At 32.9% G+C, this 25,482-nt stretch overlaps 1 protein-coding gene and 1 long non-coding RNA gene across 8 annotated transcripts in view; both read right to left on the reverse strand.

The window, feature by feature from the left end:
* The window catches only part of LOC114331819 (protein croquemort), a 317,116-nt gene that overhangs the window by 35,687 nt on the left and 255,947 nt on the right, over positions 1 to 25,482 (reverse strand). For all 7 annotated transcript variants that reach the window (XM_028281487.2, XM_050643841.1, XM_050643840.1 and 4 more), the window contains exons 4-5: positions 4,662 to 4,953; positions 1,279 to 1,481 (exon numbers count right to left, since the gene is read on the reverse strand). In XM_028281487.2, coding sequence (XP_028137288.1) covers positions 1,279 to 1,481; positions 4,662 to 4,953 — 495 coding nt within the window. The remainder of the gene's footprint in view (positions 1 to 1,278; positions 1,482 to 4,661; positions 4,954 to 25,482) is intronic.
* On the reverse strand, positions 24,140 to 24,966 carry LOC126880131 (uncharacterized). The gene is made up of 2 exons (XR_007696432.1): positions 24,505 to 24,966; positions 24,140 to 24,379 (listed from the first exon to the last, which is right to left on the reverse strand). It is a non-coding gene; the product is annotated as an uncharacterized LOC126880131 (long non-coding RNA).

Below are 25,482 nucleotides of genomic sequence, written 5' to 3' on the forward strand. Positions count from 1 at the left end.
TTATATTCCAATTAAATGGGGTGTAAAGTAAAAGAACAAAAAATGGATTGTGCTATTAACACCCAACACAACATACTAGACCACACCTTCTTTTAAGGTGCTAATATGTGAATTTTAACAATTTTTTAGTATTTTGCACTACCGCAAATTAAAAGATATTGTCTGTTTCAAATTTATTTCCTATTTTTTAAACTATTAACTAAACAGTTTTCACTATAGCACGTTCAAATATTATTGGCTAAAGATTGTAAAAATAATTGAAAAATGTCTTGATTTCTGAAAAAAACTAAATATTTAGTATGATGCGCAAGCTGGGGGTTCAATATATAACTTTATTTTAGTTTGCCTTTTACTTATATACCCCAAAGGCAAGTTTTCCGCGATACAGCGATTAAAACATGAAACATTATTGTTTTTTGACCCACCTTAGTGTACAGTACCTACACTTTCTGCTAAGTATGACCAGGATATGTCAAATGGTTTTTAGTAGCTACAATCAAATGCAAAAAATTGGAATTTGCATCGTACATAGATTTAAAATGCATTTATCTCGAAAACGGTTGAGTTTGGTAAGATGAATGTAGTATACCTTTTTAAGTAAAAATAATAGAAGAACAAAACTTTTGATTTAAAAATTATGTAAAGTGGGGGATATAAAAAATTGAACGTATTAAATGACTGCTGAAAGATGTATGCGGCGCCCTCTGGATAATATATAATTTTTGGTGGGGAAATTAGATTTCTGGTCCCCAAAAATCTCCAATTACCAAGTTTCCTGTTGTTATCCCATGCCTGTCAGGAAATATTCATAAATAAATAAAATAAAAGTTTAACTTTGAGACCAAAACTTTTATTTCACTATTACTTTTACTTAAAAAAGATATACTACACTCATCTCGCTAAAGGTATTCATTATATTACCCCGTATTTCGGTTATTATCAACTTTCATACTAAGGTAAGTTGTAAGTTAGCTTAAATCGACATAATTTAGCCTCAGGAATCTAAGTTTAAGCTATGGCCCATTTGTTACCAAACACCCTGTATAAATAGATAAGTGATATTATAATCTTAAATTACTATTTTCTAGCTAGTTTTAATTTCCCTCTATTATTGAAGAGACATGTTGAAATGCTTTTCCAAACTGGATTTTTTTACGGTTTTCTCCAAAAATCTGGCGATATATGGTACTTATAAGGCAACTTCATTCGTTTTTAAAACACGTTCCTCCTAACTGTCGGGCTACTTAAAAACCATTTAAGACCATTTAATCCACTTACCGGCTCAAGAATCATGTAAAATTCATGCTGAGTTTTATTGGGCTTCATCCCCTTCACGGCGTTCTGGTAAATGGGATCAGCGTTGTAGAAATGAGGGAACGACAGGAAGCTCGGTGAACCTTGCCGGCAGCTGGATATGTTAAACACTCCTGTCGGGATGCATTCACCGTTGCAGAAACACGCGTTCTCTGGATGGACGGTTCCTACAAATTGGTCGTAGTTTATTAAAAATAATATACTTCTCGAAAAAGTGTTTTAATAATAATATACTTTTCGAAAATTAAAGGGACGAGTTTTTTTTTTAAGTTGTGTCATTTTAGAAACACGTTTCAGTGAAGAAATTTGTAACAGAAACTTATATGTAGATAATTCTTTTATTACTGCATATAGGATTTCCAAATATGTGCTTCGTGTCTAATGTGATTAGAGAGCACAACGATTAGAGTCACAAATTTCTGGGTACCAAAACATTTTTTAGGAAATAAATGAGAAAAGTTAGTTCACTATTCCATCCTCGACATTTTTCTGCTCTGGACAACAGCCCCTAATTCTGACATGTATTGAGTTTGTTATCACTTAAACACTTGCCGTTTGAGTTGATGTTACTTACCGTAGGAAAAATGAAAGAATACCCATGAACGAACATATAAAACACGCTGTATTTTCCTGTCATCGTGTCACACAAGAAATTGGCCAGCGCAAGTACATGTAATAATGATTGTTACATGTACTTGCACTGAACAATTTTCTTTGTGACACGGTGACAGAAAAATACAGCGTGTTTTATATGTTCGTTCATGGGTGTTCTTTCATTTTTCCGACTGTAATTGAAATTGGAATGTATAGGCGAAAGTAAAGTGGACTTACAGAACATAGAAGAGATTATTGTATTTTTGATAAGTAAATTTCATTGGGGCCGCAGTAGCTACGGTTGATGATGATGAGGCCTAAAATGTTTGTTCTTCGAGTCTTCACGGTGTTAACTAACTAAAATAGTTTTTGGCTGGAAGCTATCCTGGTCCAAAAATAAAGGAGTAATTTATTATATAAAAGGCATTATATTTAATTTCGATTCAGAGATCATTACCATCTTTCTATGGACCATTTCGAACTCTTTTGTTCTCATCAGGAAAGCAACTACAATGATGCTCTCCTTTTATCTACCCACGGTTTTACTCACGTATCGAGTACTAGGAAGCAGATTTGTTAATCTTTACCTCGGTGAATTGATATGTTGTGTAGTGCAACTATGTAGACTCCCCATGTCTATACATTCATCACCCATTTCCTTGCAATTTTTAGAAGGATGGGAATAGGTATAAGAGAGAATCTGTTTCCGAACTAATAAATCCAAAGATCTTATTATTTTTAAACATTAATTTGTTTGAAAATGGAGTCCTTTGGGTTTCGACATTTTGAATAATTTATTATCTAGTAGTCAATCGGAAAGCTCAGTGGGACGAGCGGTTGGCCGCACTTCACTTCACCGTGATGAGTGAGAGTTAAATCCCCAGCCAGTTCAATGGAAAACAAAAATGCTAACGTGTCAGTATAAAATTTTAATATGAATCTGAAGCTGAGACTGAAATATGCGGGCGTCTGATCGGCCTATGAGGGAGCATTACGGCAAGGGAAAAAGGCTTGCGTCTCAGTGTTACTCCCCCATAGATCCATACCGGAAGGGCGTTGACGCCTAAATACCGGTGTATATAATATGTAGTATCTCTTGATATTGAGGTCGAGAACACTTGCAATCGTCAATAATTTTTGATTTAATAGAGACATACTTTCCCATTTTCTTTTGTGTTTTGCTTCTCCTCGGTATTCACCTTCTTCTACTTGTCATGGACTTCCTATGTACCAATGGACCATATATTTGGAATTCTTTGATTGCCTCAGCACTTAAATTTTAGTAGCAACTCATTCTTTGGGTCTTCATATGTCTCGTAATTTTAGGCACCTTGTATGATGTTTATTAATTTTGTAGATGGCGCTTGTTCCCCATCTTTTTTTTGCTCTTTATGCCTCTTAAAAAGTTTATTAAAATTTTACGTTTCAATCATTTAAGATACTCCTCCTCAATTTAGGAGGCACCTAAGTTTCGCATAGAGGGTACATACTCTTTTACGTTTGCAGTAGAGAATAGATTTAATTCAGTGATGCGACTCTACCCTCTTGATGCATAATTATCTTTCAGTCTCCTGATATCTGAGAGAAATTATGTCCTAGACCCGTTCTCCCACCGAATTACCAAAGCTTCCCTTCCCGTATCCTACTCTCATGTTGGGCAGCAGCAACATAAGTACGAAGATATAGTGTAAGAGAAATGATCCTAGATAAGTTTATTATTGGATAATAGAACATTTTATTGCTTTTTAACTGCGATAAAGAAAGTAATGGGAAACTACTCCCTTACTCTCCCCTAATAGACGTACTCATAATGACAATTGAAAAACAAGATAGGGCTTTTAGTCTCAGGCAAACTTTAATAGTTAGTGGATGCTAAAAATTTCCGGAAGGAATTTAAAAAATGGAACTTGGAACCTAAGAAGTATATTTCAAGCTGGTAAACTACATAATTTATAAAAAGAAATGGCCAGACCGAAAACTGATATTGTTTGAATTAATAAGGTCAGATGGCCGGTTAAGCGTAATTGCCCCACACGCCATGGGATACTATTCTGGAAGCGACAATCAGCATGCTTAGAAAACGGTGGATAAAATTGCCAATAGATCAATCCTTGGCTTTATTCTCCATCAGAAATAGCAATGATGTTACCACTTCATATCCCAAAAGTTAAAATGAATGTAGTACCAGTCTATGCACCTACAGTTCAGGGTGAAGACAAGGATATCGAAAAATGTTACGTATGGTCTTATTGAGTGTTTTAAAACATGTTAAAAACATAAAATACTTATTATAATGAGTGATTTCAATGCCAAAGAAGGCAAAGGGTACTGACAAGATTTTACTGGAGAAAATGGGACTTGACGAGCGCAATGAAAGAGGAGAAAGATTGGTGGAATTTTTCCAAGAAAAAGAAATACAGTCGAACCCACTTATTGGAATAGCCTTCGTGCCAAGCAAAAGTATTCTTATAACGGGGATTTTCTAATAACCGATCATTGGTGACTAGTAGAAACGTTTCTGGACCTCAAATTTGTATTCCTTAAACCGGGATATTCCTATAACCGGTATTCTAATAAGCGGGATGGTCTGCAGTAACAACTAACACGTTCTACAAGCTTCCACCAAGAAGATTATGTACCTGGAAGTCGCGGTGTACAAATGATAAGGTCGTAAGAATCTAGATAGACTATATCATTATTTGTGATTTTTGATTTTTTCGCTTTGGAAAAGGTAAAGAAGGTTAAAAACTTACCATTATCAAAACCGTATTCGGCTGAGTACTTATATCCATGCACTCCTTTAATGGTAACATCTTCCACGTACCGTAACACCAAAGATTTACAAAGATCTGATGAGAACATAACTATTTGGTCCCTTTTTCGGTTAAGTGGAAAGAACTCGCCACCTGATCCTTTTACAGCATTACATTCTCCACTAAAAAAATTGGTTTCATTTTTTCCATCCCAGAGCAATACTTCCCCGAAATGTTCATCGTTTTTGTAGTTTAATGAGTATGTACCGTCCAAACCTACGGTGCCGTTTCTCTAAAAACCAAAAATTTAAAATAGATAAATAATAATTTACATATACAATGAAATATTGGATTTTGTTAATCATTTAAAGGAAGACATTCAAGCTTTTTAATTTTTTTTGAGGACAGGATACAGGATACACATCTTTGAAGCACGGTCATCTTATGTCCTCAACAGACCAACAGTTATACTCCCCCTGCAAGAATAGTCCTATCACCGTCAAGCACATTCTTACAGAATGTTAACACTACTAAACCAATCGCATTGTCAAAAATATAAACGACAATTCCCCGGTCCGGAATAACAACGACGTAACTGCAAAAAGTCAAATTTCTCAGGAGAGCAAAAAACGATTTTTAAATATTTAAAATAGGGATTAAATGAGGAGTAATCGCCCATGAGCATCGGGGTGGCGATTATTCTTACAATGATGGCTTTTATTTTTATCCATATTGATTTGAATTTCATTATCTTAATTTAATCCCATCCTACATATGTGATGATCACTTACCAATCACATCAGATGAAGTTGAAAAAGCAATATCACAACTAAAAGATGGCAAAGCTCCTGGACCTGACAATGCATATGTTGAACTCATAAAACTATTTAATACCGACGGTACTCAATGCCTAACAAAAATATTTAATGACATATATTTGAGCGGAGTAATACCAAGTACATAGTAATACCAAGTAAAAGTCATACATGGCTGAAGTCGACGTTTATTGCTTTACCAGACAAAAAAAATTTCGTACCCTGCAGTGATTTCAGAACCATCAACTTAATGAGCCATAATATTTTAAAATTATTTCTAAAAATTATACATCAAAAGATATATTATAGACTGTGCGAAGAGAAAATCAGCCGTACAGAGTTTGGTTTTCGGAATGCATTGGGTACGAGAGAGGCTCGTACAGGTGCCATTTCAACGATGTAGAGACGTAAATTGCGATATTTATGCATGCTTCATTGATTATCATAAAGCGTTCGATACAGTAAAGCACGACAAGCTGATGGAAATACTAACCAATATTGGAATAAACACCTGTGATTTAAGAATTATTAGCAATCTGTACTGGAATCAAACATCAACTATCCGGACAGAAGCAGGAGAATCAGACGATATCAAAATCAAACGTGGGGTCCGTCAGGGATGTATATTATCACCATTGCTGTTTAACATCTACTCTGAGCAAATCTTTCAAGAAGCCGTGGATGATGTTGGAGCCGTAATTAGAATTAACGGAGAATGTATCAATAACATAGGATACGCAGACGACACGATGGTATTCGCTGACAGTTCTAAAGCCCTCCAGGAGTTAATGAACGGAATAGCAGAAGTCAGCCACAGATACGGACTTTCACTAAACACTGAGAAAACAAAATGTATGATGATCTCTAAGAAGGAACAGCAATTTGGGCGAATCAGTGTGAACGGTCAACAAATAGAAAGAGTAACAAGATACACCTACTTTGGTACGAACGTCAATGAAAACTGGGACCATTCCATAGAAATTAAATGTAGGATAGAGAAAGCAAGATCTGCATTTCAAAAAGTTATTCAAATGTCATGATTTATGATTGCCCATAAAAGTCACGTTACTGCGATGTTATATCTTTCCTATACTGTTGTACGGAGTTGAGTAGTGGACTCTCACAGACGCCACCTGCAAGAAAATTGAGGCTTTTGAGATGTGGTTTTATCGTCGAATCCTGAAGGTATCTTATACCGACCACGTTACTAATGAGGCTGTTTTGCTGAGAACGCAAAAAGGAAAAGGGCTGTTAACCACAATAAAAGCAGCCAAAATCGAATACCTCGGTCACGTAATGAGAAACAGCGAAAGATATGGACTACTGCAACTAATCTTGCAAGGAAAAGTGGAGGGAAAACGAGGACCAGGAAGGCGAAGGATTTTCTGGCTGAAGAATCTACGAACATGGTTCAACACTATTACCACAAGTCCTTTTATAGCAGCAGTTAGCAAAGTACAGATTACTATGATGAGCGCCAACATCCGAAACGAATAGGCACTACAAGAAGAAGAAGAATATAATCCCCCCATTTTAAACCCTTTTTACCGTTGCGTCATTTTTGCTTTCAATGCGTTCTTTGCATTCAATGCGTAACCGTCCGGAGCATTGGTATGGCCTTTATTCTTACAATAATTATGGCTCCTAGTTTCATCCCTATTGGTTCGAATTTCATTATCTTAATTTATTCCCCACATTTTAAACTTTACCTACAGTTGCGTCATTATTGATCTTAAAATTTTTCTGTACAAAAAAATATTTTTAAATATTTATTATGCCGTTTATTCTTACAGCGACGGCTTTTATTTTCATCCCTATTGGTCCGAATTTAATTTTCTTAATCTAGTCCCGCCATTTTCAACCCTTTTTACAGTTGCTTCAATATTCATCTGAAACAAGGTATAAAATGGTGCGTATTTCAATAACGACGCAACTACCCTATAGTGGCTCAGCACATAGTTACAGTTCTGCCGTTTTTGTATTATCTGTATACAGTATTTTAAAAGTTAATTACGCAATAAACAGGAATTGGCAAAATTTGCAGTTACGTCATTCTTATTCCGGACCGGCGAATTTGAAAGAACTTGTAAACTGTTCAAGTCGACTCAAGAGCTTAATAGACTTCCTAAAGACTACACAATAGGGAACTTGCACATTTTTATTTTATTACATAATAATGTTCAGTTTCGTATAAAAATAAGATTTTCAAAATTTCACACCTCAAAACCTAATAATAACTTGGAAGTACAAATTTAAAATTTTTTATGTATTTAAATAATTTCAAATAATCTAAAAAGCGCGCGAACCCTTGTCACGTCATATGATCATATTTTGTATGACATTTCTAACGTCGCATTTAAAATTACATACAATTTTGTTTACTTTTGGTCTAACACAGCTTTTGAAGAAATATTAACACACAGCGTGTGTGTTTTTACTATGGAAAATAAAAGTAAATATGAGGCGCTCAGGGCAACAGTGGCCTAAACCCAGAAACGAAGTTTCGAGGGAAATGCAATCTTTGCATTCGTATTTCCATTATGCTTATGGGATGGCGCTACGAATTATGTAGCGCCATTAAGCCAAACATAGAGGTAGGTTGTGTAGACCCTTGTTAATCCGAAGATTTAATGTTGCTGCTTTTATTGATATATTAATCTAAAAATGAATTTGTGGTTTAAGAAACTGTTGCTCTGAGCGCCTCATATGTACTATGAAAGGGTTATTACCATTCTGTTTCTAAGACCATTGAAACCCCAATAAAATATTTATTATATTACCAGTCGAAAAGAAACGGAGCTTAATAAAGTGGTTACAAAGGACATTCAAGCATTTTAGTTCATTCTCAAAGTCTTCATGGATACGAAGCTAATTCGAAGTAGGTATATGTTGTTTTAATGTAATATCTGTTGTCTCCTTAATAGTTTTTGTTTTTTAATAAATCAAGTGTATTTTGAACAAAAAGAACATAGAACTTTTGAATAAAGAATGCATGTACCGGGTGGACCAAAAGTCAGTTAACAGTTTTGTATATTAACAAAAGCAAAAATAGCTGAAGTAAAAAAACGTTTATTGTTTATTTTTTATTGTAAATAAGTAGGTACAAAGAAGTGCATGCTTTATATTTTAGGTTCAAAATGTAAACCACCTTCATCAATACATTTTTGGCAACGCTTATAAACAGTGAAACAAGTCTTTTTACAGACTTCTAAGTTGGTACGGAGAACTTCAAATTGGCAAAAACTTTATCTTTAAGTACTCTTCACAAGGCAAAATCACAGGGCGTCAAACCTGGCGAGCGCGCGGGCCATTCAATTGTGTCTCTAATCCCTATCCAATCACTAGACCGGTCATTTAGAATCTCACGAACTTCCAATCCGTAATGAGACGGTGCACCGTCTTGCTGAAAATATCACATACCTAGTAACTGTGAATTATTTGCAAGGCCCTTGATATATTTGCTTGGAGACGACGCAAACTTGCGCGTGACTTTTTTTGATAGCGTTAACTGACTTTTGGTCCACCCGGTATATTGATGTAAAAAATAAAAATAACAATTTAATATATAATATCAATTCTGTGAAAATTTTTTATCCTTTTGAAAATATGTGACCATGGCACATTATAAAGAGGGACAGTAAAACCACTTCTCTGTCGGCACTTTGATCTCAAGAAGTAATACCGGCAGTACGCAATTGATAATTCACCAGTCGTGGATGCGGGTTTTCCCTGTTAAAACTCGTACGTTTCTATGCGACTAGCAATGCGAGAGTGGGGCAAAAGCAACTAAGAACATTGCGCGGTCGCCATGAGCGACTACAGATTTTACTTCCAATTTTTCGGAGAGTGGTTCTACTGTCCATGGGTAAGTTATCAGACTGCCCTTTAAAAAAACCTCTTCGGTCATTTAAAAATTGCTTTAAACAAAACACTCAAATATTATGAAATATATAGTTCACAGTAACTATCTAAAGATTTATAAAACTGAAATACACCACAAAATGATTACAACAAGCAAATGAATATAAAACGTAATGAATTTATGGCGCTGAGTTTAAACATTACAATGATATGACGTCACGACCAATGAGGGCGCATTTTGGGTTGGCCGCTATAATTTGAATTTTCTCTCGATTTTAATCGTCTTTAGGTGCCAAACGAAAGACAAAAACAACTTGTTTTTTGTTATATATTTTAAATTATATTCTGTTGCGATTTATAGCATCTTTTTCGAATTAAAAATTTTATGCAAGTTCCCTATTGTTTAACAAAATTTAATTCACATAAGATTGTTATTCTTTAATTTTTTTTCTTTATACTTAAGTGTCCGTAACGTAAATACTCATAACTATGTATTATTGTAAACCTTTGTTCCCGTGTCAATGACCAAAGATGTCTAGACACGTTAATTCGTATTCTCGTAATAATTATTGGTCAAGTTTCCTCTGGTAAAAATCCTTTATAGATCCTTGCAGCTAATGTTTGTTGAACCTTATTTCTTCTTCATTCCCGCCATTTCTACTTGGCACTCCTTCTTCCTTCTAGCTTGGTGTTCAAGCTGTAGGGAAACCCCCGTTCTAAAATTGTTAATCACTGGTCGGCGTTACATTTGGCTGCTCTCTTTACTCGTGCATCTTAATTTAATCTCTAACTTCGATAGTGCTACATTGTTTGTACATATACGTGTATTTTATGTCCTTATGTCCTATTATGCTCTCATTTTCCTTTCCATTAAGGTTATCCGCTATTGTTATTTCTTTTGTTGATTGATAAAATGGTCCTTATCTACTAACGAACTCTTATCACTAGGACTGAGTAGGATCGTTTACTCCCAATATCACTATTTGCCTGCCAGAATTAGGTATATTTTCGTGAATCAGTTTTCTCTTGTGTACCATGGTGTATCATTGCTCTTTTTTTAGTTTTAGTGGTTATCAAATTCTTACAGTTTATCCTCATAAATTCTTCTATCACCTCTTAGTCTTTATTTCGCCATCCTTCGATGATTATTTTCCAATAGAATCCTACCTTTGTAGTCCTACCACGTTCTCTTATATACTTTGTTACTTTCTACTAACTGCATTATCATATTTTTTTCGATAGTAACACTCATTAGTCTATATTCAGTATTACTTGTCTCTTTATGCTTATTTTTTTTGTAGCATAAACATTTGTTTATACAACTTATACCATTGTTTATACAGGGTAGCGAGAAAGTATGGAAACACGGTGATTTCTCGGAAACCGCTAGAACGATTTTTATAAATTTTGGTGGGTAAGGGTGTCCTAATGCGGCCGATATTATAGTGGTAATTACATTGTTGTCAAATCTTCCGTTTTTCTGGAAATCTAATGAACTTTCTTATTTTAAATAAAACACCTGTATATTTTTTGTGTTTTAAAGTCCTTAAGAAACACTGATTATTTTTCATGTTATGTTCCCTATACCTAAATGCCATAATTTCTGAGTTATAGCTACATTTATGAAAAAAAAATAATAAACAATTTATAAAAATCAATTTTTTCGGCCCAATTAGACATTATTTTAGGTTCTTTGGATCATTGGGAACAAAAAAGATCTTTTGTAATTTTCCTCAAAAGTTAATCGTTTCCGAGTTATAAACAATTTAAAACTGAAAAAAAAAATGGAAAAATGACGATATTCAAGGTTCAAAAACACAATTAAAAAAATCATTTTTAAAATTACGAAGTACCTAAATTCAAGCTCAAACCTTATTCTATCAGATCCCTATAAGAATTTTTGGCATATTTTATTCTAAAATATTGTTTTTTTTTAATTGTTAATAAAGCTCATATGAGAAAACGGGCTATCGCACATCATTAACAACTAAAAAATAATGTTTTAGAATGAAATAAGACCAAATCACTTATCGGCAACTGATAAAATAAGGTTTGACAAAATTGGCTAAATTTAGGCAATTCATAGTTTCAAAAATAGTATTTTTTACTTATGTTTTTAAACCCAGAAAATCGTCATTTTTCGATTTTTTTCAGTTTTAAATTGTTTATAACTCGGAATTACAAAAAACCTTTTTTGTTCCCAATAGCTCAAAGAACCTAAAATAATATCTACCCAGTTCAAAAAAATAAATTTGTATAATTTGTAAAAAAATTTTTAAAATAAATGTAGCAATTACTCCGAAATTATGGAATTTAGGTATAGGGAATATAACATAAAAATAATCAGTATTTCTTAAGGACTTCAAAACGTAAAAAATATATAGGGTGTTTCATTTAAAATAAGAAAGTTCATTAGATTTCCAAAAAAACGGAAGATTTGACAACAATGTAATTACCACTGGAATATCGGCCGTATTCGAATACCCTTACCCACCAAAATCTATAAAAATCGTTGTAGCAGTTTCCGAGAAATTACCGTGTTTCCATACTTTCTCGCTACCCTGTATAGTATGACATGATTAATTCAATTTCTAAATTATATTCTTCCATATATTTATTTTTCTTAATATTATCCGTGTCTATAATCAATGATATAATGTATGCGAGTTGGTGTGTTATGAATAGGATTGTATCCAACTTGGTGTCTATGCATTTTGTATTTATCGTAGTTACGCATGAATACGCTGAAGTTTACGCTTTGTAACTAACAGATTGCTGAATAAACGTTTCAAAAAAAAAAGTTACCCCTGACATTGCAACCAGGCCCGGCCCTAGAGATTTTGCCGCGCTGGGCAAGATCGGCAACCGCCGCCCCTCCCCCCGACCTATTGGTATACCCAAAAACTCAAAAATTTCACCATGGCTCTTAATTTGCTGAAATCTATCACTTAATGCATTAACGGTTATGTTATAAATTTTAAATAGAAGTCAACTTTATATCGTGTCTCTGGATCTGAGTCCACACTTTCATCTTCAGCCTCATGGCCAAATTGTCTTTTCACTTTTCTCTTTCTGGCCATTACTGTGCATCCTTTTCGGGTTCTCAATTTATAAATTTGATGAGCTCTTTTGCGTCTGTCAAATAGCCCTGGAATGTTAAATCACTTCTGAGAGACTTAATGGATTTACGATTTTCTTATAAACTGATAAAGCTTGATGAGCTTGATACGCTCCCATATAAATCCTCTGCGCGTACGCGACTACGTTGATGTGAAGTAAAATGTCATGCCATATTACCGCAGATCAAAGAAAAGTAAAATCACGGATTTGATTTGCCAAACAGCTTGCCTCATAAGTAACCAATATCGTTGTTTTTATTCACAGTGATTTCTACAACAGCATCGTAAATTTCTTCAATTTGGTATTTAATGGGAGTAATTGCGTCAATTATTCTAGTTTCCCATCTAGTTTCGGACAAAGGTTTCAATGTTAGGCTAGAAATATGATTTTTCAGCAAATTCCAACGATGAATAGATGCTGAGAAAAAGTTATAAGTTTTTGTCCCTAAGGAAAACAAAGAATCTGCAAACTGTGAGGCTTTTGCAGCATCGTTCACAACTAAGTTAAGTGAATGGCTAGAACATGGGACAAAAAACGCTCTAGGATTCATGTTCAAAATTCTGTTTTGAACTCCCAAGTTCTTCTCTTCCATGTTTGCCCCATTATCATACCCGTGTCCTCTCATATCTTCCAAAGGTATTCCCGGTTCATTCTGGGACTCTGTAACTCCCAAGCCAGTGGTTCCCACTACAGGCACAAATCCAAGAAAATGGTCTTCAATTTTAACACTTTGTGAACAAGAACCTAAATCGACAAAATGTACAACAATAGTTATAGTCGGTTCGCTAAACTCAGACACAACTGACTAGTGATTTTAGTAATTTTGCAAATTTGGTAAAATTGGTAAAAAAATAATTACTAAATAATTAATAATTATCAAATAGTTAGTAACTTTGTCAATTTTGGTAAAATTGGCCAAAAACAAAAAAATTACCAACTAAAATCACTAGCCAGTTTTGTCCGAGTTTAGCGAACCGACTATATCTGTTCCACCCAACAATATCAGATATACAATTTAAAATTATGCTATAATACTTTGCTGATTTCAAAAAGTTTAAAATTTTATTTTTGATTTGGTCATGGAGGAGCTGAATAATTTCGTTTTGAATACGTTTTCCCAAATAGTGATGCTGCTTGTTACTCCCATTAGTTTTTCTCCTAATGTGCTCTTGTAAAACAGAATCAACAATTTTAAAGAGCTCACAAACCTTAAAAAATAACCATTGTTTTGATGAAAATGTTTATGAGAATCGCCCCTCAATGAAAGACACTGTTGTGCTAATAACAACTGTATTATTAATATAGTTCTTATACCCTTATAAGTCGTTGTACTTATTACATTTTTCCAATGACCTGTTTCTGAATTTAGAACTTTTTGTGTTTCTTCATCTATGATTTTGCCCGATTCTAGTCTAATAGTTAGTTCTACCCACTGTCACTGTAACTGTAGATGAGCTGGAGACTTAGCGTGGCTGGACAAAGCTTCAGCCATATGCTTCTAATAATAATTATTAAGTACATCCATTTTCAGTAAAGTTAATTTTAAGTGAATTTCAGTAAATTTAGTTTAGTTCTAATCCTACTGTTCTTATGCGATGAAGAAGAAGGCGGTGTTGTCGATTTTCCGTCGAATGAACCTTGCAATTGTTATTGTTTCACTTACTTAATTCTCGTTTTTACAGTTGCAGTTTTTAGTCCAGGAACCGAAGCTTTTCACCTCGCAATTTTTACAGAATGGATCGATTTGCTTGAAAATTTGAGAATAAGTAGTGGATAGTCCAAGGATCAAAATCTATATGATGCCGAAAGGCGATTTTACCATGGGGGTGGTTTCCACCCCATCTCGGAGCTGGAAATTTTTTATTATATTTTGACTGCAAAAGTTGATAAAAACATTCATACTAAGCAAAAAATGTTCTATACATTTTTTTGATGAAAATAATAGTTTTCGATTTATTCGCTATCGAAAGTGTTAGTTTTATATCGAAAAATCAATGTTTTTCGGTATTATACTCATTTACTATTCACTCAATTTTTGCCGTAGAAAAAAGTTTTCCAATCCAAGTTCTTGGGAATTAAATAAGCTACAATTTTATATTTAAATATTTTTTCGTATCTCTGATGCTAATCTTTCTATTCTGAAGAAAAGGGCATTTTTTACCAAACTACAAAAATTCGTTATTCGTTTTTAACTCCATTTTTTTTAAATAATCATTCTAAGCCAGTCAAACTTCTGGAATATATTATTAATACATAAATAAAGAAGAATGAATAAGGCCGATGACTAAGAACACCGCTAACTTACATTATTATGCTTCCAATTGAATATCTCATTTTTTTTCAAAAAAATATATTAACTTTTAACAGTAACTTTTTTATTTTTTCTCCTAGAAAGTTTGTTAAACAAAAATTTTGTAGGATTTTACAGGACCTATAATGCTATCAATATTAAATCCTTTTAAAATCCTCATTCGCAAAAAGAGGTGACTTTGAAGGGGTTGATAAAGGTGGTTTTTGCATGTTATTACTACAAGTTTTAATTTTCAATAGCTCACTCAATTTTTGCCGTAGAAAAAATTTTTGCAATCCAAGTTCTTGGGAATTATATAAGCTACAATCTTGTATTTAAATATTTTTCGTAACTCTGATGCTAATCTTTCTATTCAGAAGAAAAGGGTATTTTTTACCAAATTACAAAAATTCGTTATTCGCTTTTAACTCAATTCTTTTTAAAAACTAATCATTATAAGCCGGTCAAACCTCTAGAACCTATTAATAAGACATAAATTAAGAAGACCAAATAAGGTTAATGACCAATTTTAATTAGGGTGGAGTGTAGGGGGAAGTTTCCGATCATTTTTTCGCTGAAAAAAATAGGGACTGACAATCTTTTTACTATAAGTCACTTAATTTTTGAGCTAGGGACTATTTTTTTTTCTGGAGATAGATATTTTTAAATACTTTAAATTAGCTTGAACAAGTTATCCTCGAAAAATGCATAGTTTTCCTGCAAAGTCTTTTGACTTTTGAAACAACAATATTTAGCATTTTACGAAGAAGAGCTAACATATAATAAAGTATAGCTCGATTACTACTGGTCTTAAAGCAAATTATAAAAAACGGTTTTGTTTATTTTTTCAAAAGGTACATTTTTGTTAAGCAAACTTGTTTGATAGAACGAAAAATTTTTGAGTTATTAGCAGAAAACTGATTAAAAACAATGATTTTTTCGATTTAAACCAACACTTTCGATAGCGAATAAATCTAAAACTATTACCTTTATCAAAAAAATGTATAGAACGTTTTTTGCTTAGAATGAATGTGTTTACCAACTTTTGTGGTCAAACTAAAATAAAAAATTTCCACCCCCGAGATGGGGTGGCAACCACCCCCATGGTAAAAGCGCCTTTAGGCCTCATATAGATTTTGATCCTTGGACTATCCACTACTTATTCTCAAATTTTCAAGCAAATCGATCCATTCTGTAAAACTTGCGAGGTTTTGTCGTATTTTAAGCTTCATTACTTGGACTATTTGCCGCTATTGTTTATAATATTGATTTTTTAAAATGTTAAAAACAAGTTATTATTTCTTCAATTTCAAAAATTGGCTTTCCTCTAAAATTTGCCGCTCCTGGGCGGCCGCCCAGTTCGCCCACCCCTGGGGCCGGGCCTGATTGCAACCCTAACAGAAATGGTGGTGACATCTGGTGACTGTCTCAATTAGGATCAAACAAATAATTTACTCGTTAAGTTGACCAACTATTACTATATAAACAATGCTAATACTATAATACTGACGCTAAATTATAAGAAAAAAATACAAAAAGACATATTTTTTACCAAAAATGCTAAATTGTGCTTGTTAGGCGATATAGTTATTTTTAATTCAACAGTAGCTGTATTTCAATCAATAAAAATTAATCAGAAATACAAGAAAGAAAAATATATTCCATTATCTCGTTTTAAACATAATACAACCACATATACATAATATGTACTATATGTGATTGTACCTATACATCTACAGTTGTATACATCTCATATCTAAACCAAGAAAGAAATCTGCCATGTTTTTTAGAATGCCTTTTTGCCTTTAAATTGAAACATATATGAAAAGAAAAAACGACTTGCATTGTAAACAAAAAATCCGCGGCTGAATAATATATTTGCAAAATTCTTCGTTGTCTTTTGTATATGTAGATTTGAAATAAAAGCAATGGAAATTATATGCACCCCACTGAGAGAGATATAATATAGATTTCTAAAGCGGTTTCATTATTTGCTGACGATCAATTTTTGATACCAAATGGCATTAAAGAATATTTGATTCATTTTTAAATTAGGAATTTTCTTTAATTGATAATTGAAAAAGATTGATGTGTTTTGTACACACTCATGATAAATGAATGAATGGGAAAGAAAAGTGTTTTAAAAGTGAGGAAAATATTTAATTCCTAGAGCGCTTTCGGCTTACAAAGCCATCTTCATGGACAAAATTTAAAAATACCACTACGTAAGAGGGACAGAAGTTAAAAAAATTGATAATTTTGAAAAAAACATCTAACAAAGAGCACATTAGAGACTTAACAAAAAATACATTAAAAAGTTTTGTTAATGGTATGGGTACCATGAACAAAACGGTTCATTGTACGGGTGAAAGCACCCAACCATCTGGATGGAGTTGAGACTCATTCTGTCTGCCGTCTCAAACGCATCTGTTCCATTGCTAATGTCCATTTTATGGTCCATGCTTCCATTCCATATAATAACATCGATAATAGATAGCACCTCAGTAATCATACTTTGAGTTGCAGTAAAGTACTGTTCTCTCATTATTATTAAATATTGAGCGGAACTTTCCTACTCCTAATTTGAATTATGGCGTTTAATTGTTGGTATCGATTACGACTGTTCCCAAGTGTGTATATAATTATATGCCCACCCTTTGAACGATTTCCCCCCTTATTCATAACCTCGCTTGTTGTTGGGCCTTTGAAATAGTGAATAATTTTGTCTTTTCGACATTTAAAGTTCCTCACTCACAAAGACCTCACTGTTTGCTAATATCTAAAATCTGATCTGTCAGAACCTGCAATTCTTCAACGCAGTTTGCGATAATTAACGAATCATATAAACGTATGATAAATATGAATTCTAAGTTAACTTTACATCTACTAGACGTTTCTATTAGCGTTACCTGAACTATCTCTTCTGGGTGCAGTTTAAAGAGAAGCGAAGAAAGTATGTACCGGGTGTCCCAATAAGAATGGCTCTCGGCCATATCTCAGAAACCGTTTATACTACAGCTTTGGGAAAAAAATTTTATAACAAAAGTTGCCCCGAGAAAATCCTGGAAATTATTTTCGTAATTGTAAGTCCACCGCTAGAGGGCGTAATTGAATAACAAAAATTAAAAAATCGAAATTTTACAAAATTTGCCTAATGAATGGGCACTGGAAATCCAATCATCGTATTCTTCATACAATTCTGTGCATATTTTATTTCACAAGTTTAAGTCTACCTGTGCAAATAAGAGGTGGGGGGTGAGTGGGAACCTTGTTATGAAAAAATCGCTGTAAGTCCGGTTCTGCTTAATCGATTTTTATAAACTTGGTCTTGTTGAAAACAACTCTTTTTCATCAACGTAATAGTTATAATTTGGAAACAGCCTATTACGTAATATGCCGGCTAGAAGGCGCTATTTATTGTTTTTTAGAAATCTAGTTTTCTTTGGAAAATATTAAATACAAGTATGTATGTTTTTCCCTGTATTACAAAATTAGACTAAATTAGCAACAGAATACCGAAAACCGCATGTCGATACCTTTTTTCTATCTCGAGATATCTTAAGCAACGTGTAAATTTTAAAAATAACTGTTGCTGTCATATAAGTGGAAATATATAGAAGCACGTAGTGTGCTATGAAAAAAAAGGAACATTGTCCAGATGTCACCGTATATAATGAATAGAAACAACAATAAGACAAATAACACTATAAAATATAACAAAAAAATAGTGTGTGTACTTTGCACGCGAGTAAGAAGTTATACTTCTACTATTATGATTTTAACGAAATAAATATATTTTAAACAGTTTAATTTTATTTTTGTTTAAATATTACACTAATTTTAATACTTAAAATAATACCAAAAAAATAGCGTTAATATGTAAATATTTATGAATTGTTGCCTCCGCGCATTTGCTTTTCTCTCGATGAATCGTAGAAAATATAGAAACTTCAGATTTTCTACACAAATTTTTAATTTTTATTTCATTATATTTTAATATCAATTATCCTATTCCCAACTAAGATAAATACATAACTGTTATTGTCACCTGTAAACTAAGTTAAGGAAGTCAAAGTGGAAACAAGTAGTGTGCTATGGAAAAAATAGAACTCTTAGAAGTATTAACTTCAAAAATTCATCATGTGTCAAATTATGTGTCAAATCAGTAAAACATAAAAATTTGTTCATTGATGGTTTGTTGCGGTTTGTTTCTATTAAAATTTATATAAAATTTATACAGAGTGAAATTCAAGATGATTCTTACAAACTAAGAAGCATTTGACATGATAGCCACATTCTTTGAATGCATAAGAAATGCAACTGTTGCGGCTAGAATATATGCAATGAAATATCCCCAAAGACGTCACCCCAGTAGTAGAGTTTTTCATATTTTGTTTTGATTTATTATATACGGTGACATCTGGAAAATGTTTCTTTGTTTTTTTCCAAAGCACACTACTTGCTTCTATATATTTCCACTTATATGACAGCCAAAGTTATGTTTAAAATTTACACGTTTCTTAAGATATCTCGAGATAGAAAAGAGGTATAGACATGAGGTTTTCGGCATTCTGTTGCTAATTTGATCTAATTTTGTAATACAGGAAAAAAATACATACTTGTATTTAATATTTTCCAAAGAGAACTAGATTTCTAAAAAGAAAATGAATAGCGCCTCCTAACCGGCATATTACGTAATAGGCTGTTTCCAAATTATAACTGTTACATTGACGAAAAAGAGCTGTTTTCAACAAGACCAAGTTTGAAAAAATCGATTAAGCAGAACCGGACTTACAGCGATTTTCTCATAACAATGTTCCCACTCACCCCCACCTCTTATTTGCACAGGTAGACTTAAACTTGTGAAATAAAATATGCGCAGAATTTTATGAAGAATGCGATAATGTGATTTCCAGTGTCCTTTCATTGGGCAAATTTTGTAAAATTTCGATTTTTTAATTTTTGATATTTAATTACGCCCTCTAGCGGTGGACCTACAATTATGAAAATAATTTCCAGGCTTTTCTCGAGGCAAATTTTGTTATAAAATACTTTTTCCCAAAGCTGTACTATAAACGGTTCCTGAGATATGGCCAAGCGCCATTCTTATTGGGACACCCGGTACATCTTCCTTACTTCTTGTTTTACCTATCTCTATTTCATCAGTTTTTTTACAAACGTTTAGAACAGCAACTTTTTAAAATACAGACTCGATATTATTCGAGATTTTTATGTCGAAGTACTTTTAGGAGGAGATTATGTCGAACTTTGTCAAATTCCTTGCTGTAATCAAGGAGGCAGATACAGAGGCTCTTTAATATGGTACGATGGTAACGCGGTCTCTCAGGAAAATAACTATTCCGAGACGGAAGACAAATCTTTTAAATTTTAACTTTAATCTCGTCTTTTATGGTATGATAAAAATTAAATTATCTCTTTCGTAATAGAATAATAATTCATTCTAGAATTCATTTGCAAATTAGGTTTACATTCTTTAAACCTGTTGCACAGAATGTACCAACGAGGTGATGAAAGGTAACGTATTAAGCATCCATACATTTTTTTTCGAATGCGCTCTCACATAGTTTTCTACGCAGATGGCAAAATTGATGAGTCTCAAGCTATTTTTGACTAGTACAGTCGAACCCGCTTATTGTAATAGCCTTCGTGCCAAGAAAAAGTATTCCTATAACCAGGATATTCTAATAAACGATCCTTGGTGGCTAGTAGAAACGTTTCGGGACCTCAAATTTCTATTCTTTAAAGCGGAATATTCCTTTAACAGGTATTCTAATAAGCGGGTTCGATTGTAGTAGTCCTTAGGTCTCACGGATCAGTGAAGTACATTCTTTGTAACGTTGAAGTCAAGACCCTCTATTTCATTACAACGCATTTAGGTTTAGGTAGGTATAGTCCAGGGCGCATCTGCTTTGAGATGGACGTTGAGAGGTGACTCATATTTTTTTGCAGAAATTGCTTGGAATTAACTCATATAATAATAATTGAGTTATTCTTCCACTCAAAAAGCTCCGGAACATGGTTTAAATAATCAAAATGTCAAAAAATGAAGGAAGAATTCGATATTTTTCTTCGTGTTTGATTATAACTTTAAAAGTATTTACTTCTGAGAAAAGTTGCACTGACAAAAAAGTTGCGTAATTAAATTTCGTACAATATAGGATTGGTTAATTATTTAAAAAATTGTCACCTTTGTTGCAAAATGGCAGAAATTGCGAAAAAAAAAATAAAAAAACAAGTATTCGCATTTTACGTTTTTCAACCATTATGCTACACATAGGAACTTCATATTTTACCCAGAAAAACTTTTTGATACATTAAAACAACATTGTAAATTTCATTAAGAGCGGTTTGATAGATTTTGCAAAATAAATTTTGCAATCCAGCTTTCGCAAAAAAAATTCATTTTTTCAAAATGTTGCAGGACTGAAAATAAAACAGATAGCAAGTTGAATTTTTTTTATATATAGGAGAACACTGTATCTTTCATATACAATTTGCAAAATTAAAATCAGTTAACTACCACGGCGTCAGGAATTTTTTTAAATAAACATTAATTTTTGGTGCTACGCGCAGGACAGCGGTGTTCGATTCGAACAAGTTGATTTCCACCAAAATTTCTTCCAATTTTTATTATATGTAATATATTACTTACTCTTAAGAGCTTAATATATTAAGAGAGTAATACTCTTACTCTATATTTTGTTATACATATTTTAATATTTTAATTCCACAAATATCAAACTAATTTGATTATTCTCTGTGATATATTGTTTAAACAATTGTATATGTTTAAAAATAATAAGCTTTTATTCTCTAAGTTAAAATATATGAACAAAGAAAGTTTTTGCTAAAAAGATTATAACTATTTTGCAATAAACAAATTTATTTCTTTGTATCGAAATGTACTGAAAATTAAAATTTATCAATAAATATCAAAGGTCATTAGAATGCCCAATCAGAGCAAACGTATCCGCTGTCCTGCGCGTAGCACCAAAAATTAATGTTAATTTAAAAAAAATCCTAACGCAGTGATAGCAAACCGATTTTAATTTTGCAAATTGTATAATGAAAGATACAGTGTCCTCCTATCTATAAAAAAAATCAACTTGCTATCTGCTTTATTTTCAGTCCTGCAACATTTTGAAAAAATGAATTTTGTTGCGAAAGCTGGATTGCAAAATTTATTTTGCAAAATCTATTAAACCGATCTTATTGAAATTTACAGTATTGTTTTATTGTATCACAAAGTATTTCTGGGTAAAATATGAATGTCCTAAGTGTAGCATAAATGTTTGAAAACGAAAAATGCGAATACTTGTTTTTTATTGTTTTTTCGCAATTATTGCTGTTTTGCAACAAGGGTGACAATTTTTTAAATATTTAACCAATCTTATATTATAGGAAATTTAATTACGCAACTTTTATGTCAGCGCAACTTTTCTCGGAGTGAATACTTTTAAAGTTATAATCAAAAAACGAAGAAAAAAATCGAATTTTTCCTTCATTTTTTGACATTTTGATTATTTAAACAATGTTCCGGACCTGTTTGAGTGGAAGGATAACTCAATTATTATTATATGAGTAAATTCCAAGCAATTTCTGCAAAAAAATATGAGTCACCTCTCAACATCCAAATGTACTAATATTTTTACAGATACGCCCTGGTCTAGTATATTACTTATTTATTTTAATATGTATTTATCCATTTATATTCTCTAGTAATTAATTTAGTAGTGCCAACAATTTTAAAACACGAATATGTTTTTTTCATTTTAATTTAATAGTTTAATTATTTGAAATAATTCAAAAAAATATGTAAAATGAATATGTATATCTATTTTTAGATCTATTTGACTTTAATTTGTTAACAAATTATTGTTAATAGGTGAAAAATTACACTTCCATAAGTACCTATTGTTAGGTTGTTGAAGTATAATAATTAGACTGAAATCCTTAGCCTCTCGGTTACATCACTAGAATCTAAATTTATAATATATTTTTTTAGTTATATTCTTTATTCTCAAAATAAATGTTTAATAAACCGGACACCGTCATTTAACACATTCGCTGCGCATGACTCCGATCGGAGTCAAAGTGATATTTTACTAGATGCGCATGCGACTCCGATCGAGGACAGTAAGACGAAATATATCGCGAAAAGCCATAGCGAATGTGTTATTAGTGTTTTTATCATTCCAGGATATTTTACCATACTAACGGTCTGATCAATAAAATTAATAAGCACTTTTATTAATATTAACTTACGATATCGGGCAATTACCTTTTGAAACTGATGGTATAACATATTTATTTAGCAGCTTTTTATAATTTTAAAATGTTTACATCCCTACAACATTCCATGCGAATAACCAGCGTGCAAAACCATGCTACAAATTGCCTTAGGATGGTCTGTTTTTTGTTTTACGTCCTCGAAAGACCTATTGCAAGTTCCTTCCACGCAAGACCTCTTGTTTGGATGAGGATTATCCATAGGTCCGTCACGCGCCTCATATGAAGTGTACTTGTGACGTTACACGGCGCGCAATTTTAGCACCTTGTTACATATAATCATATGATACATATACATCTACATTGCATCCGTATTCGCAGTATGTTGGTGGTGTGCTCTCTAGAGAGTACACCACGAGTTGTTCTGAGGAGACCAAGAGGACGAAATGTGCATAAGCAAATGGTGGTGGTTTTTGTATCGAAACTAAATCTTAAACTGTCTTTTTTTACCTTTATTTACTCACAAATTGAGTAGGGGAGACCGGGGCTAGTTGTCACAGTTTTTGGTTCAAACTCAAACACTTTTTATTTTTTTTTAACCAAACTTTCTCCACATAATTAGTTCAAATGTAGGCTACCCATTCATATTTTTCTAAAATTGTAGATACGAGTGGTTAAAATGATACGATGGTTTAACCTTCGACAGGATTTGTGTGACAGCATACTACTAAATGGGGCATGTTGTCACTGTACCTGGGACAAATTGTCACAGTATTACAAAAATAAACTAAACGTTTTTATTCAAAGAACAAATTACAATTTTAAAAATAACTACATCCATTCATAATCAAACAAATAAGACTGTATATAGCTTGTTTGCGGAGAACTTTATTGGGCTTCTATAGAAAGTTGGACCAACGTAAATTATGCGAACAATGGACACACAGGCTGCACCAATGGAAATCCATTTTATGTGTGCCACAATTGTGATTCAGAGGACGATTACGTTGGTCGAACTTTCTATGGAAGCCCAATAAAGTTCTCCGCAAACAAGCTATATACAGTCTTATTTGTTTGATGAAATGCCTTCTTTTCTTTTGGCCTTACTTTTTTTTGGGAAGAAGGCAGATTCATTTTAACGCTTTTCTTTTTTTGTATATATCTATTTGTTCTGTCTAGAATTTTCGTCCTGCACAATTTCATCCTTGACTGGAGTATCTGTTAGTATTGATGATTTGCGTTTTTTTACGTTGAATGCGGTTGGTCCTGTTCGCAGCCTTTGGGAAAGGACGAACCGTTTCCACAGACAGCCCTGCTTTAAATCCTCCGAGTGGTGTCATTTCCGGACTCACATTTTTTTACCTATAGTAAATCCGAGGGACCTAAAAATTGAAACGTGTAAAATTCTTCAACTATTGATTTGTTCAAGTTCAAAACAGGGAGGATATACCTACCTGTTTTAAGAAAAGGAAATTATTAGTTTGAAGGGCTCTTAAAGGATTCTTACCTGCAAGGTTTTCATTCGGATCTTAATTATCTTGGATGTTGACAAATTGTTTATTTGGTGTCTTTTGAATGTTCTCACTGCTTGTCTGTAGGTTTTCTAAATTACCTAACCCACGATCTTCGTTTCCTGTACATATTAGTTAATTTTCCCTCCTAGGGTGTCAGGTGTGCCCACTTCCGTTTCATTTGGGTTCTTTCGATTGGTAACGTAACTGGGGGAGGAAGTCTTGTTCTGAGAATATATCCCTGTTAAAGGAATAAATACCAGTGATCCTAAATCTCGCCATTATATTATTTGGAGTAAGTATCATAGGCCGAGATGTTGTCACAATACCAACTATATAATAGATAGTAATAGTTTTTCCAGGGGTTTGTCTTCATCCATGCTATGCAAGCAGAACAACAGCATTTAGATTAGAAATTAAATTTTAATCCTGTAGATATTAAATCACTTTTTCACAAAAAGTTTACCTTTGAAAAATATATAAATGATATACCCTCTATTCTTTAGCAATTTAAAATGATTTTAATATGGTCTAAAATCATTTTAACAGATTTAAATGCTGCGGGGTAAGTTGTCACAGTGACAGCTTGCCCCGTGTAATTTGTGACATCTAGCCCCACATGACCTTCCGTAACTGAATGTCAAATCAAAAATATTCCAATGAGTAAATATATCAAAATATCCCTACGTATGTATTCTATAAGATCGACAGTACCCTTTAAAATATATTTTTATTACCTTGGTTTAACAAATTCACTCACAGCACGAGATGTTTGAAGATTAAAATTTTTACATGAGAAGCCTCAAAACGCATTTACACAAATAAGAGAAATAATTACTGGTCGATCTCTGTAATATTAGAGAAATATCGAAACCCTAAGTTAAAAGTTACTTTATTAAAGGATCTTTTAATAAAGGACAAATACAGGATAAGTCTAATGAGAGTTATCGGAAACGCAGTTTTAAAGAATCTCT

Source organism: Diabrotica virgifera, chromosome 2, assembly GCF_917563875.1.
Source record: "Diabrotica virgifera virgifera chromosome 2, PGI_DIABVI_V3a".
NCBI classification, from domain to species: Eukaryota; Metazoa; Arthropoda; class Insecta; order Coleoptera; family Chrysomelidae; genus Diabrotica; species Diabrotica virgifera.